Here is a 16619-nt window from a genome sequence, read left to right on the forward strand (position 1 = left end):
CTGCACTTCGTAAAAGCCAATAAACCACCTTATCAGACCAGTAAAAAACTATATTATTACAGTATACACAAACAACACAACTCATAATATATATAAACATAATTATGCATCTGCTCAATATTTCTACCATAACACACTTCAGAGACAATGTGAATGCCACTAAACTGTGTAAATAATTGACTCTGAGATGTCTTATCTTTTGATTGCCGTGATTTTGGGCCATCTTATATTTAAAGACCAGTCCTGCTAGTAAAGGAGTTTAAGTTAACTATGGAGCATTGAAAGAGTCTGCCGTGTGCTTGCTTTCTAATTCCCCACCATTAAAAATGGGACCTGATGATGAGCCATTCATGAGGTGGATTAATATTTCCACAACAGACACCAGAGTTTCTCCTCAACACCCTGAAAAGAAGCTTTGTAATACAATTCCAAGGCACAATCAAGATAAGAATCACGCACCTTAAAATATCACAAATCACGGCTAAATTACTCTCGTAAATGCCAGCCTGGATTGAAATGATGCTGATTATAAAAGCTATTCATTTTGTTGCATGAACCTGTCAGGGGCTTGCCTCAAGTTAAGTTCATTATCAAACGCTGCTAAAGAACGTGGCAATGGAAGATAGCTTCCTTGGCTGTGGCTGGATGTTAGATCCCTTGTTATCAGTTGGGACTTCAGCCAAGACCTGTTGATTTGATGTGTGAAGATCTCTTTGTACCAGCAAAACAAGTGCAAACTCAGTCCCGACGTCTTGGGCGGCAGGCCACATGGTGGAGGCTTTGTTTTGCCACTGAACAGGAGAACATGAGCAAAAACCAAAATTAGGCACTTGAGGGTGGAGAAGGCTGGAGCCAGAGACAGGCCCCGTCTGGCTGTCTTTCCCCAGGCTACCATCTTTCTGCACCTCAGTCATTTCACCTCCGCTTGTCTCCATGGAATTCACAGAGGGAGCCATGTTCAAAAACACAACACAACAATAGCAAATCACATATGTGCAGATAACCACACAGAGCTGTTGAATCTCCCAAATTTTCTCATTAAGACATTTTCCCTCAGATTGACCTCTGCAGTGAGGGCTGTGAGTTCACCTTGCACTACAGCAGTCAACCATTTCTGAAAACTCCAACTTTTGGTGGATCAGCATGGGATGAAATTGTAGTGCAGGAAGTGTTTGAATCCTTAATGTCAAATTGAATCACATCTGAATCACCAGAGGCTGAAGCGACAGGTAGAGCTTCAGGTAGCCGAATTCAAGAGTTATCTTCTGGAGTTCATTGCAAGAGCTCTCATGATATCTCACTATGCTTAACCCCCAGAGAGAGTAAAATTTTAATCTGAGACAAACAAAAACTCAAACCCTTAGGTAAACATCTGCTGAATTGACCAAGCAAAACGCCCATCCATCCATATCTATATCTATCTACATTAAAATTCCAAGGCTTCTAAACTTTTTTAAAAACTTTCAAGCAACTGTGACGCCAACATTCAATGTTTGTTTTATATACTTTGCTTTTTTTTAACCTACGAAAGAGTTATACTAACTCCTTTGTATTTCATTTCAATTCACTTTCATTCTTCTTCCTTGCAGTCCAATATTAACTGCATTTATAATTATCCCTTTAGCATGTCTGTTTGACCATCATGGTCATAAGGCCATAAGTAAAGTCAAATGCACTACCCGTTTTAACTTTTTAAATGGTGAAAGAGATTGCTTGACCACATTTGTAGCATAAACATTAGACAAAAGTTAGTTATTCCTGTGAGGTCATGTTTAAGAATGCACACCATTTAAAACTACCAATCTGTCCACAGCGATAGACAAGATGCAAACACGCTTCAACTTAGAGCTGTAAGATAATCACTTGGAATGAACAGAGGAACAAAAGGCGATGACCTTCAGACAAATAACTCACAAAAAGCACCATCAAGCAAGAACTAGCTGTTTGCTTAGGTTTAAAAGCAGTTTAGAGTGCTTGTCTACTAGTCAAGCAGGGTGCTTGCTTTAAACATATATCTATGTGCATGCTTGGAGAACAATTTAAAATCTGTGCTCTGTTAAAGCATCCCAGAAATCTTGTATTCAGGAATTTAAGGACTGCTATAAGTCACTTTTTAAAACATCCCTCTGTGCTCTGTACACAATTGGTTGGTCATAATGCTGTTTATCTCGATCAGTGGTACAAAATTGTATGTGTTCAGTGGGCCAGAAAGTGGGTTAAAGCCGGTTTGTTACCTAAAGGTCTGCTGGATTACCCACTAAAGCCATGTGAAGTTATCCACTACAGGAAACCGGTGGAACCTCTCCCATTAATGTAGCATGAATAAAATCAGGCCCTGCTTACCATAAATCATATACCCCCATATCTTTGTGACTAAATAAAATCCAACAGTGAATAAAAAGGTTTGTGACTGCTACCAACAGACGATCCCATGTCGAAGTCCGCAAGATCGACATCAGATTAAGCTGCATTGAGACATAATAAAACAGGTCAAGTATTAAGTGACCTGTCTTGTTAAAAATATGTGAACATCAGAAAAACACCATAATGAAGGTTAAAATGGGAAGAACCTCCTTGAGCCTTGAGGTCATGAAGCCCAGAGCTTCATCCTCTGAAAAATAAGGCTTCCATCCTGAAAAATGGGTCAAAGCAACTCTCTCTCTATTTTAATAACCCAGCACAATTGTATTTATTCGGCACACTATCTATCTGCAGGTAAAATTGCAAAATAAAATCCCTAAACACGATATAGTAGTTAATTTCCAAATTCATCAATTCCAAATAATCTTATATCGTGTGTGTATAATATATATATATATATATATATATATATATATATATATATATATATATATATATATATATATATATATATATACACACACACACACACACACACACACACACACACAATGAATAAAAAGGTTTGTGACTGCTACCAACAGACAATAGCATATATATATATATATATATATATAAATACATACACGCACACACACGCACACACGCGCACACACACGCACACGCATATATTACATTTAACTCAATACTTTATTTTAAAGCCAATCAAACAAACAACATCTGTGTCATTTTAGGGGTCTGTGTTTACACAGTTGAATTCTTGAGTTGCCCTACATTTCGATTGCTTGGAGGCGGACTACTTGCAATGCAAGGAATTTGTGCTCCAGGGCACAAGTGATATGTTTAGATGTACCTTATTTCAGAATGTGCTGCTGAATGGAAAGTGTGATGCTATTGCACTGGGTCTCATTAATCTTTATACTGTATTCATTGCAGGGACTCTTCACAAGAAAAATGCACAAAACCATTGTCTGTTAAAATGAAATTAACACTCCTGAGAGAAGTGCCCACATCTGTAATCACCTACTGTTTTAGTTGCAGCTGTATTGAACACACCCTGTTTTCGAAGGCTGAAGTAGCACAGTTATAAATAATGATAGAAAAACTTTAGACCAACTGCCAAATAACTGTCAACAACCTCTTTAAAATACATATTCATTTTCACCTTCATCGCAAGTTGTTAGTTTCTGACTAAGTTTTTTAAACTAGTCTCTTATGCACTAAGGTTGCATTTATTTGATCAAAAAAAGCATTTATATAGCGCTTTCAACAGACCCTATGGCCATCCAAAGCGCTTTACATTCTTTGCCTCACATTCACCAATTCATACACCAACGGCGATGTCAGCCATGTATGGCACCATCCAGCTTGTCGGGAGCAGCTGGGGTTAGGTGTCTTGCTCATGGACACCTCGACACTTGGTCAGGTGGAACCAGGGATTGAACTACCAACCTTCTGGTTTGTAGACAATGTACATAAACCACTGAGCCACTGCTGCCGTCTGCCGTAAACACACATATATTATTATATTTTGAAATAACTTTCTACTTTAATATATTTTAAAATGTGATTTATTTCTGTTTAAGAAACATTTATTATTATTATCAATGTTTAAAACAGTTGTGCTTTGTAATCGAGATCAGCTCATTCAAGTCTGGAGTCAAGACTGAATTAAAAAAAGGTGGAGTCTGAGTCGACAAAGTTCAGAGAGGGTTGAGTCCGAGTCGAGACCAAGTTCAGAAAGGATCGAGTCCGAGTCGATACTGAGACCAGAGAGGGCTGAGTCCGAGTCAAGGCCAAGTTCAGAAAGGAACGAGTCAGCAAAGTGCAACTTATGCGATAAGAGTATTGCAACCAAAGGCGGCAGTGTACTCAGACTAGGCCAGAGCGTGGTTCGGTTGTGCTACTGTCATCACTACGACAGCAAACACCAAATTATTACTACTTGGATACACTTTTCGATTAAATAAAGTATATGTTTAGGTTTATAAAAGTCCTGGTTATCAATTTATTGATTAACATGAATTGTAGTTTGCGAGAAAAACTGTAAATTCCTCCATCAAATTCAGCTGCCTCTGTAATAATCTACTGATATGTGCAGTGCAGTCCAGTGAAAATTGCTGCACGGCGTAAATTATAAATCTATTAGGCAGTCTAGTGAAAGCTCTTTTCTTCTGTTCTTCTTCAAAACAAAAAGCTGCATCATGAATGACGTAAGTGTGCGGCCCGGTACGTCAAGTGCAAATGTGAGTACAGGCCAGCGAGTGAGAAGGGAGGGGGGGGGGGGCAATCGTGCTCGGGGAATTACTTGATAGATAAGTGTAATTTCACTACTTAAACTGAATGCAACCCCATCACGTTGACATAGCTTGTGCTACTAGTCAGTTGCATATGGTATCGGAAAAAGTATCATTAGAAACCGGTATCAAACAGAGGTATCGAAATTGGCACTGGATCAAAAGATTTAGAACAGTACCCAGTCCTAGACCAGAGAGGACTGAGTCTGAGTCTGAGTCGAGACTGAGACCAGAGAAAATCCACAAACATTAGAACTTAATTTGATTAACTTTTTAGTTACGGAGGGCGTGCACAGTGACTGCAGAAAAATTGCTGCCTTTTTAATGCAATGTGATTGTGCCGGAGGGAGAGCGGGCAGGCGGGCCTACTGTCAGACATATTTGGGCGGAGACGCTCAGTGTTGAGACTGTCATCTTATCTGTATTCATTGCATTATTTAATTCATCAAGATTTGGTTTTGTCTGTGACATTTTGTCCTATATTTTGTAAACAATGAATATATTAAAATCAAACAGTTGAGACAAATAATTTAGCCATGTGACTTTCTGGGAAGCGGGATCACTGCAGGTTAGACTGCAGGTGGACATAGCGTAAAATAGAAGAGAGAACAGATGGGTCACAGGTGAGGGAGAGAACCTGGTGGGAGTCTTTGCTCTAACGTTAAGCTTGGAACATACTCAAGAACAAAGAAATTGGTTCATTTTCTCAAGGTGGCAAGAACAAGAACAAAGTTCGTTCTGGCAAGTACATTCCATACTTTACGTGTAAAGCAGCTGCAGATCATCTGTATTTTTCCACATTAACCACGCCCACTTTAAATGTTTGACCAATCGCACAATAGTTTTCGGACACCCGCAAGTAAAAGGTTCTGCAAAAGTTTCGCTCAGGCGATGTGTTGAGAGCATGCTGAGAGAACTCCCAAACCAGGGCTGCAAGAACAAAATGGTGTCATTTTGTTCTCGCAGCCCTAGGAGCGAGAACTTTTTTCTCTGTTCTTGTAGAGTATGTTGTAGCCTTTAATCTCAAGTCATGCGCAGTTGCACACAAGAAAAGCACCAATCACTTAGGTGTGTCAATCAAACATCAATTTAAAGAATTATTAACATATACAGTAATAATAATTAAATATTTTTAATGGGACTCGAGTGGACTCAGGAATAAGTTCAATTCCTAATATGTTAGAGTACAAAACAATACCGAGTCCAAATGCACACGAGTCCATGACAAGACCAAGACCATTAAAATATGGTCTCGAGTCCAAGACCGACAATGCTTAATATACTTGTGGACCTTTTTAGCATTCTTTGGTGAATTAGAAAGTTCAGAAGAATACAATTTATTTGAAATATAAATGTTTTTATATATATATATATATATATATATATATATATATATATATATATATATATATATATATATATATATATATGTCTTTACATTGATTTTTGATCCATTTAAAGCAATCTTGCAGAAAAAAGTTATTCTATTCACACAAAACTTTTACTGTCCCCAAAACTTTGAAAGGCAGTGTGTGTACCTTTATTGTCCATTACTATCATCAAACAAAGGGTTAAAAAGCTAACACAAAACACATAATTAGCTTAATTGGCAAAAGCTATGTACTAAAGAACTGAATATCTTAATATCAAAAAGACCAATTGTATATGGCTTGGCAAAAAAAGGCAGGTCCAAGGCACTCAGATGTAAACAAAGGATAAGGAAAGAATTTAAAAGCCTTTAGTAGGTGTGGTTGAAGGCATTTTTAAAATATAACAATCAACATGTTTCGACCAACAATCTCTCTAGGTCGTCCTCAGACGAGCCTTCCATCGTTGCCTCCAGTCATCCCGATTCTCCATGCATCTGGCCAGTTCATTGGTGCTCTGGGCTCCTGCATCCCTCTTGAGTATGTCCACGTACGTTAGTGTGGGACGTCCTCTTGACCGATGGCCATGTGTTGGTTCCCATAGCACCAGCTTGCTGGCTGGCAGTTCTCGATGCCTTCGGCAATGTCCTGCAAGTCTCATTCTCCTCACAGCAATCTTATTGCTCACTCTTGGTACTCCCTCATACAGGATTTTATTGGTTACATGCTCACTCTTGCTAAAGTTAAGCACTGCACGCAACATCCTGGTGTAGCACCCGTCCAGGGACTTCTCTAAGGTTGGATTCAGGGTCCAGCATTCACTGCCATAGAGGAGAACAGACTCTACCGTCGCGTAGAAGAAGCTAAGCTTGATTTGGCGGGAAAGGTTGGAGTTCCATACACTGTTCATGCCGTTCAGGGCCCTCCAAGCAAGTGCCTTCCTCACTTTTAGATCTTGCTCAGTTGAGTTGACCCATGCGCCCAGGTATTTGAAGTCCTCAACTTCTTGCAGCACACCGTCTTCTGCTGTTATCAGAGGTTGATGTTCCGGTGGAACGTTGTAGGTCATGACCTCAGTTTTCTTTGCATTTATCCTAAGGCCAACCTTGATGCACTCTAGCTCTACCCTGTATAGTAGTTCCTGTGCTTGTTCCATATTGTCGGAGAGCAGACTGATGTCATCTGCATAGTCAAGGTCTGTCAAGACTACTGCCGGGTGTCTACTTGATTTCCTTGGTGTCAGCGTGAAGCCTAGTTCCTGCTCTCGCCCACTGATTGCCTTCCTGAGCGCATAATCAAGGACTATGATGAAGAGAAAGGGGGCTAGTGTGTGGTCTTCATCAGGGCAAAGCAACACAAAGAATGAGAATGACACCAACTTATAAAGTTAAACCCCAGCCATAAACTGAAAACATTCAATTAGCCTAATAAGCCATTAGCTGGATGCGCTTTGTTATTCAGGTCTGAACAAGGACAGAGGTCAAGTGTTTTTTATGATGTATTTTCCATGTCTTTATGATGGTCTTGCCTTGTATTTCTTGCTTTTTCTGTCTTTGGGTTTTGAGTCCTTCTAATTTGTGATACTTGCTTTGTTTTCCTCTCCAGGTAGCCTAAAGGGGAGTTTTTTGTGTTTTTTTGTGCTCATTACGTTGGTTTCTCTAATCCAGACCTGATTGCTTCACTGGGTTAATTGCTTGTATTAGGCCTTATTAGGCTAATTGAATGTTTTCAGTTTATGGGTGGGGTTTAACTTATAAGTTGATGTCATTCTCATTCTTTGTGTTGCTTTGCCCTGATGAAGACAAGTGTTGGTCCAAACATGTTGGCTCTTGTATTTTAAAAATTACTTAAGCCATACCTAATAAAGGCTTTTTAATTATTTCCTCATCCTTCATTTACATGTGACTGAGTACCTTGAACCTGCTTTTTTTTGTCATTGGACTTTTCCCTTTCCCAAGAGCACCTATTACAGACTATTTAACTCCATCTGAGCGCCGGGTTGAACCTTTTGCAGTTGTATATGGTTTGGGTTTAACCATTCACTTGTTATCTTAACTAGTGCTTTGATTTGCTAACAACTTCTGACAAGAGTTAAGAGCCATGATATCTATTTAAATCCTACCCTTTTCCCTATAACATGACACTTAGGCTCCTTGTCCAGGTGTTTTGGCTGACTTTTCTTTTGAACTTCAAAGAGCCTCTTCCTGACTCCCTCCAGCATGTCTCCACCTGCCCACGACCGTCTTTCCAACCCGCTCCCCATTTTCCCCACAAAGCCTCTTCAATCCCAGGAGGAGCAGAGTTTTAGGGAATAATGCGCACATACCGGCAGTGAAGGAAGGAATCCCACTGCTGTGTTTACACTGCTTTTAATTACTGTCATTACACAAGACCAAGATATGTCATTATTCCCCATTAAACCATAAAGAAAGTCTGTTGTGCACCACAGATCCATGTATGAAGCTTGTGTGATCTAACAGGTATGTTCTCATGTAATGACACAAGAATGTGTCTGTGCACTTAAAATGTTACTATTCCTGGAAGTAATCATAGATTAAGTTTAAAATAACACACACATTAACATACAAACCATTAGTTCTGCAAAGAGAACAGCAAAAGGGCAATCTCAACATTCACAACCACAAAATGCATGGGAATCTCTGAGGTGCTACAATTGGCACTAAGCTGTAAAAGAGAGAGCTGAATATAAAGTTTCTTTCCATACACAATCTAGACCACCTCCTCATCCTCAGTACCATTCACACAGTTCATTATGTATGAGGCTTTTCTCCTCAAATATGCTTAAGTGACTGTGAGACCTATTCTTACTGATACTTTACCAGGCGACTCATTATAATGCCAGCATATCAGTGCCAGCGCTGTGATAATGGGCCACTAAATAATTAAAGACACGATGTCCGACTTGCATAAACGGACCAGGATTATTGCTTCAAGCCCCAGATCTCAACACAAGTACATTAATGGATCAGAATAAAAAGGAGGAGATTGGATACGTACCGCAAACAATGCGCCATGATGGACACATGCTCCTGTGGATGGAGAAAATGAGTAGAAAAGGGTCAATACACCAGCTTTCCATAGCAGGCCAAAAGACAAGTTCAATATTACTTGTCGACAAATGTCACAGTCATAGCAATCATCCTACAATGTCACAGTGTGAGAGAACACAAAAGATTGTCACACAGTTCATTAATGAAATGTAATGCTTTAGTCTCAAAGGCTGGTAAGAGAAAAAGGTGTCAGTCAACATGGTATAATCATTCCTGATCAGTTTTAAATGTTTGATATTTATTTGCCATGTTAAAAGATACAGCTGGAACACTTTAAATACTAGCTTAATGTCTAAATCTGTAGCTTTACAGAATACATAGCCTATATGCATCAAAAGAGAACAAAATGCATTTGAGATTACATCTGCATGCAGATAAAAATGGTCCAGAAACTCTTGATTAAGTTAACTGTGTTATGTCTAAAATCACCTCAAAATCGAATCACCTCAAAAACCAATAGCAATAATGTTGACTGCCAGTCTGCCAACTTCTCAATAGCTAATAATAACTAGTGTGTTACAGTGAATTCACGCAAATGTATCACAAGTTCATTAAGATGGAGAGATACAGTATAGTCGTTTCATAAACAGCATCACTAAGACATTCAGTTATTTCATATTATAGGACTCTATTGCGCATAGGATTTAATCGCATACATGTCCATGCGCAATGGAGAACTGATACACATTTGTAACTATATTTTATTCGGACTAAGTGTTTTTATTTGCAGTTGTTACCTATAGTAGGCAACATATTTTCATTTCAGTAAAAGCATGACAGGAGGAACACCAACCTTGTGCTCCGGGCGAGATGGTGATATATCCAATTAAAACGGTTAGAAGGATCCGAATAGGACCCATATTCACTTTAGAAACTGTGTTAATCCAAAATGCCCAAAAATACAATCGCTTTAACTTGAATGTGAATAAGAACGCATCATAGTTCCTTTCCCGGGGACTCAAATCAATCACCAGCGCCTGAGCTTGAAGTCTTGCAGACGGTCGCTCTCGTTACTGAGAAGCATCCAGTCCAGTGCGCTCTCCAGCAAAACTTCCTTACAGAGCAGTTCCAACACGAAAATCCTTCCTCTTAAAAGTACGGACCCATCGCAAAGACAACTTGAAGGCGAGTAATTACAGAGTAACACGCATTAACGACCACTGAGCGTACGAGCTGCTCTTTAAAGGGAGTTATTGGAGACACGACCAGCTGCATTCACGAGTTGAGAAACCCCCTCCTCCATCTCCTCTACCACTACCACTGTGGGAACAAAACCTGTGGCCATCAAAGTTTGACGGGTAGCCCATTAGGTTTTGTGGCGGTCTTCTGGTAATGCGTTTTTGTTTGTTTTTCATTTATTTTTGGCCAAAATGTGTACACAAGCATTCCAAGCTTATAATAATGCAAATTATATTTCTACGTCGTTGTGCGGGGATTAGAATTAAACGTTTAAAAACATTTGAATCCTTAAAATAGTAGTGCACTTTACGGTCAGAGATTCCTGAGTCACGTGCACTAGCGCAATCTGATACTTTTGCTTGTGCTCATTCACGGGCAAAAACAGAAAAATCTCGGACATTTATAGACTTGAAGAAATTTAAACCTTTCAAATCATGCTATATTTTAAAGTGTCATTTAAAAATAACTTAACATACAGTAAGATTTGCTATAAAATAGCATTTCTGGCTTTATTGTAATAACAGATTCATTAAAATAAATACTGCAACAAAACTTGCCTTTGTCCATCAAAGCCCTTTTTTTTCTTTTTTTCTTTTGAAAATGGCAAAAATGAAGACAAAAATGCTGGACTGCCATTAACTATGAGTAAAAATTTTAGAAAAAGTGTGTGTCTACTGCCACCTGCTGTTCTAGGTAGGAGATGTCACACCCAGGGGGAAAAAGCACCAAAAAAGTGTTTAAAGGTATAAAGGATTTAATATTTGAATATAAAAAGTGACTTTTTACAACACAGAAGGGGGAATGTAGTGATACAGACAAGCCAGTGGAATTGTCACCATATGCAAATAGTTCAAGACTGATAATTTTCAAATAAAAACTAAAAATAAACCCCCACATTAAAATGTGAACAATTTTATGTAAAAATCACTAATTTAAGGCATTCCATTTTATCAAAAATGTATTGACCACTCTGCCATATCCCTGCATAAAATATGCTTCTGCTGTAAAAACTGGCTGCAGAATAATCACACAGTTAGACATGATCGCATTTACAATTTTATTTCAGTCTAATATTTTGTACAATGCAAATATATACACATAAAGCTCATGCCTTTTTCTCTTCCTGTGGTAACAATTCTTCAATTTTGATGTGCAAGCCTTCACTCGACCTACTGCAGATAATTGCTCGGTCAATAAATGGACCTGGAAGAAAAGACGAATTATATTAATTTCAAAGAATATGAGAAGAATTTCAACCAATGTCAAATCTGCTTGCAGAGAGCATAGATATGCTAATAAAAAAGTAGTCATCATAATTCTGTAGTTTTTAAATGGTCAAAGGAATTCAGCCTTGGCATTTGCTCACAGTTTGTGAGGTGGTTGGAATAAATTAAACGCATATTTAATGCATAAATTGTTTACCAAATTCTGCTGGTTTACGGCTTGCCACATCTTTCACAATGGCATAAATGTTTTCCAAAATACACTCCTTGGGCATGTCCAGCTGTGTAACAAACGGAGATATCAAATGGGAAAAAATAACTTATAGATGTAAAAATAAGCAGATACCACCTTGCTTGTTCTTTCTTTATATTAGAAATGTTTTTATATAGAAAAAGCAGTTTAATGTGACTTACTGTCGCAACTTGTGTGTTAACATAGGTGTCCTCAACCATATATTCATGACCAGTCTTGAACAGTGAAATCATTTTGGGTATATTTATTCCAACCGATCCTGATGCAAGAAACACAATAATCCAATTTAACCACTATTTAGTTGTACATTAATAGAACATGCCTATTACATGACATGGAAAACGTACTGACCTCTCTTGCTCTTTGGAAACTTCTTCCTCAACTTGTTCTTCAAAGGAAGCAGCTTTTGTAGAATGTCCGGCTCAGCCAAGTAGAAATCTGCTGTGATCTCATCAGCTAAAATCTGAAATTACCATTGATTAAAAGGCACACAACGTAAAAGAACAATTGACTACACAAAACTAAACAATACTCTTTTTAATAAATGATTAGTATGTGATAGCCAAAACATATATTGAATTTAAGCTAACTGGACCCTTTTTTCATCTGAACACCCACAAAAAAGAAAAGAAAAGAAAGGAAGAAAGGAGGGAGGGAGGGAGGGAGGGAGGAAGGAAGGAAAGAGAGAAAGGAGAGAAAGAAAGCAAAAGAGAAAGAACAATTGAACAGCAAATGTGCTGTAGGAGTTAGCAAGTTCTCATGAGCTTTACCTTGTCAATAAGTTCTGCTCCACCTGCAACTGTTGCTCCGTTCTCCATCGCTATTCTGGCGTGGTCCGGATTCTGTAAAATCATAACTCTAGAATGAATGCATGTAAACTGAACAGCCTCCTAAAATGGAGCTGTAAATTATTTAAATCAGTGACACCTATAATGTTTAATGTAATAAGCGATGCAGAGTGATGCTCCCACCTCAGTAAAAACCACAATTCTGTTGTCGTCCGACTTAAAGGGATGTGGTAAATGAATTGTGCTAACAAACGGATCCACTTTTTTCTAAAAACAAAACAAAAACAACAACAAATGTAATTTCATTAAGGTTTATTGTTCTGTTTAAATATAATTGTTTGTTGCAGTTATAGAGCTGAAATGTTTCTGCAACCGTGCTATAATGCTATAAACAGGATTTTTCCAGCCAGTTAACTTAAAAATAATATTGTTTCTAGTTTCTTTAAATATTTCATTTGAAGTGAACCATCACAAGAAAAGACAGACTTTTGCTTTAGTCATATATTATATGGTTTCCATATAATGGATGATTTCAGCAACAGCAATTTTACCACTTTTTAAACAAAATACAAGCAACTCAAGCAAAGGTGTTTTTTTTTGTTTTTTTTTAAAGAAATCAATTAGCACATTAACCCCTGCTTTCATAGACAAGGCTTAAGATGGTCATGTGTTCCCCAGGTAAGCAGTGCACATGCACCCGGCCATCCATGTGATGTAACAGAAAATGTGACTCATCAGACCAGGCCACCTTTTTCCATTGCTCTGTGGTCCAGTTCCAGATGCCCACTGTTGGCGCGTTCGGTGGTGGACAGGGGGGGTCATCATGCGCACCCTGACTGTTCTGCAGCTATGCAGCCCCGTACACAACAAACTGTGATGCACTGTGTATTCTGACACCTTTCAATCAGAACCAGCATTAACTTCTTGAGCAATTTGAGCTACAGCAGCTTGTCAATATGAACGGACCACACGGGCCAACCTTTGCTCCCCACGTGCATCAATGAGCCTTGGCCACCCATGACCCTGTTGCTGGTTCGCCACTGTTCCTTTCTTGGACCACTTTTGATAGATAATGACCACTGCAACCCAGAAACATCCCACAAGAGCTGCAGTTTTGAAGATGCTCTTGCTCTTTGGCACTTGTCAAATTTTTTCTGCATCTAACACATCAATTTTGGGGACTAAATGTTCACTTGCTACCTAATATACTACTCACTAACAGATGCCGTGATGAAGAGATAATGAGTGTTATTCACTTCATCTGTCATAATGTTATGCCTGATCGGTGTATATTAAATGTCCTGATTGAACTAAGGCCTAATCCAGTCTATGAAACCAGGCCTAAGTACCACATATTAAGCAACATATTATCAATGTTTCTTGAGCACCAAATCAGTAATTAAAGAAAATATTAGAAATACAAATTGTAATAATATTATGACATTTCTACCTTTTTTTATTTAATAACTGCTTCATTGGTGGGCATAACAGGAGTTCAAAATGTTTCTCTTAATTTAAAAGCAAACGTAGATTTATTATTTTAAGAACAAACCTAATTCCAAAAAAGTTGAGACTGTACAAATTGTGAATAAAAAAATGAATGCAATAATTTACAAATCTCAAAAACATATATTTCATTCACAATATAATATAGGTAACATTGAATGTTTAAAGTGAGACATTTTGAAATGTCATGACAAATATTGGCTCATTTTGGATTTCATGAGAGCTACACATTCCAAAAAAGCTGGGTAGCAATATGAGGCCGGAAAAGTTAAATGTACATATACGGAACAGCTAGAGGACCAATTTGTAACTTATTGGGTCAACTGGCAACATGATTGATTGGGTATTAAAAAAAAGCCTCTCTAAAGTCAAGATGGGCAGAGGATCACCCATTCCCTTAATGCTGCAGCGAAAAATAGAGGAGCAAAATCAGTAAGGAGTTTCTCAGAGAAAAATTGCAAACATTTTGTATATGTTGTATGCTGAATAAAATATTGAAATGTGAAACTTCCACATCATTGCAATCTGTTTTTAAGGAATCGTGTTTGTAAATTTTTATGGAAACTTTTTTGGAATCGTGTCTGTAAATATTATTTATACCAAACTTGGCTTAAGAAAACAATCACCCAAAATGTACCTTTTTCTCCAGCTTCATGTCCAGACGTAGATTAATGTAGACAGGCTGGTTCTCAGGACTTAAGTCCAGCTTCTGAAAGTTCTTCAGCATTTCAATGGCCACGGGTGTCTCATAGACAGGTTTGGGATAGTACCTCACCATGTACACATCGTCTACTGGAGCCCAGGCTGTGAGTCCATATGGTTTATGCCTGTCTTTGTCATCAACTTTTTTTCTCTCTTTCACCACCTTTTCTTGAACCGGCTCCTCCTTTTTCTCTTTCTTCTCTTTCTGCCTACAAAAAGTATTTTGATGAAGAACATGACTCCTCTTTGCATAGTTTCTTAGTTTGTCAGCAGCATGTCAAATACAAGATGTCAATTTTATTTGATAACCAAGGTAGCCAAAAACGTTTTTTTAACATTTTTTTTTATCTGACTATAGCAGAAACAGAACTTACTTGGTAGCAGCGTATGATCTTACAGGTTGCGGTTTGTGTGCAGTCAGTGAGCTGCAGGGCACAGGAGCAGCTCTGCATGTGGAGAACAGATTCTGACATCTGGGTAATACTGTGCATGAAACAAGACACATGAGCATAAGATTAAAATGACTCAGTCAAATGATTTATATTACATTGCAACTTCTTAGAAGTAAAGAGACTGAAGGGAGGTATCAAAAGGGTGACCACTAGGCAACCTTTTTTCTTTCTTTTTTTACCATGGTAGCCAAAGTTTCTATTAAAATACCATAGTTACTACCCAGGAACAAACAGACATTGGGTCAACGTCAATATTGGTTGGTTACGTTGGCCCAACCTATCTGACAGAAATACAATGTTGGGTCAATGTTGGTATGGTCAGCTGCAATGGCTCACCACTTCCCTCAAATATATGCATGCAGCATTTCATGTTTTACCATTCTTCCCAATAAACATGGGGAATAGAGTGTCTGGCTCCTTTTCATGAGGTTGTTTCAATAGGCTACAATTCATCAAATGTGTGAAATCAGAACAATGTATTCATTAAAGTTTACAAAGTAATGACAGGACATTGCATGAGAAAATATGTTTACATAAAATAAAAACAGTAAAAATGGATAACGTTACCTCTATATTCACATTTTGTGTTAATCTAAATATTGCATACACTAAGTTAGTTGTCACTGACAATTACTGGTTACTTACCATTAAAATTTTATGTAACAATTTAAATACACGTGGCTACTTTCTGTTAACTCAATCTCAAAAAAATGTCTTTAATACGCTGCATAAATTCATAAGTATAAATATGGGATAGTGATGAAAGCTGCTAGTTTGTGTTACGTTAGATGTTGTGCGATGTCTTTAAGATATCAGTTCAAGTTTTCGGCACATACCAGATTAAATATGTATCTCCAAAAATGCACTGGAATAAATAGAAAATAAGCAAAAACATATGTAATGTCTTAAACTGACCTCTTAAAAGACTCCTCGAGGGGGCAGCCATGTTGACAGAAATTTGTGTTACACTTAAATTTCCCGTCTAAATCATCATCCACCGTGTAAGCGTTCCCACTCATATCGTTTTATCGTTGTGCGCATCTAGACAACAATAATGTGCCCGTTACATAATTGCCGCCTTGTCCACCATCAACAACATTCGTGTTATTTTTTATATTAAATAATCCAACAACCATCCATGTAATAAATTGCACGTGCAAGGTAAAAATATAAATACAAGTTGTTCTGTAATAAGTTCAATTTTGCAGGTTAATAAACTATTTTCTGAATGAATACATGCATGTGTTTAAAGGCATAGTAAAATTGAGCTCTACAGTGTCTTGCAAGTGCACAATGCTGTATTTTTAGCGATGTTAAAATTGCACGAATTGCACGAGTCTGATCACTGAATAATTTATGAATAATTTATATTATATATATATTTTTTTATTTTTTTTATTAGACGTTGTCGTTGTGGAAT

The 16619-nt window shown here is 37.9% G+C and overlaps 2 protein-coding genes across 3 annotated transcripts in view; both read right to left on the reverse strand.

Annotated features, from left to right (window-relative positions):
* fras1 (Fraser extracellular matrix complex subunit 1) overlaps window positions 1–10330 on the reverse strand; it is a 149537-nt gene extending 139207 nt beyond the window's left edge. For both annotated transcript variants that reach the window (XM_067438432.1, XM_067438431.1), the window contains exons 1-2: window positions 9890–10330; window positions 9044–9075 (exon numbers count right to left, since the gene is read on the reverse strand). In XM_067438432.1, the coding sequence (XP_067294533.1) occupies window positions 9044–9075; window positions 9890–9956 (99 nt within the window). In that variant the 5' untranslated portion in view covers window positions 9957–10330. The remainder of the gene's footprint in view (window positions 1–9043; window positions 9076–9889) is intronic.
* A 988-nt stretch (window positions 10331–11318) lies between these two features.
* Window positions 11319–16240, reverse strand: mrpl1 (mitochondrial ribosomal protein L1). The gene is made up of 9 exons (XM_067438435.1): window positions 16115–16240; window positions 15122–15230; window positions 14683–14956; window positions 12723–12806; window positions 12522–12593; window positions 12103–12214; window positions 11913–12010; window positions 11698–11779; window positions 11319–11478 (listed from the first exon to the last, which is right to left on the reverse strand). Exons 1-9 carry the CDS (start codon window positions 16143–16145, stop codon window positions 11381–11383), a joined length of 960 nt encoding a protein of 319 aa, XP_067294536.1. The 5' UTR covers window positions 16146–16240; the 3' UTR covers window positions 11319–11380.
* Window positions 16241–16619: the final 379 nt, after the last annotated feature.

This window comes from Pseudorasbora parva, chromosome 3 (genome assembly GCF_024679245.1).
Source record: "Pseudorasbora parva isolate DD20220531a chromosome 3, ASM2467924v1, whole genome shotgun sequence".
NCBI classification, from domain to species: domain Eukaryota; kingdom Metazoa; phylum Chordata; class Actinopteri; order Cypriniformes; family Gobionidae; genus Pseudorasbora; species Pseudorasbora parva.

Bases quoted from the DNA above. Each gene is read 5' to 3' on its own strand.
- mrpl1 (XM_067438435.1), bottom strand. From the start codon at position 16,145: ATGGCTGCCCCCTCGAGGAGTCTTTTAAGAG. The intron at 12,215-12,521 runs GTAAAGCTCATG...TGGTAATTTCAG, and splicing joins GAGCAGAACTTATTGACAAG to ATTTTAGCTGATGAGATCAC. The intron at 11,780-11,912 runs GTAAGTCACATT...TTTGTTACACAG, and splicing joins TTAACACACAAGTTGCGACA to CTGGACATGCCCAAGGAGTG.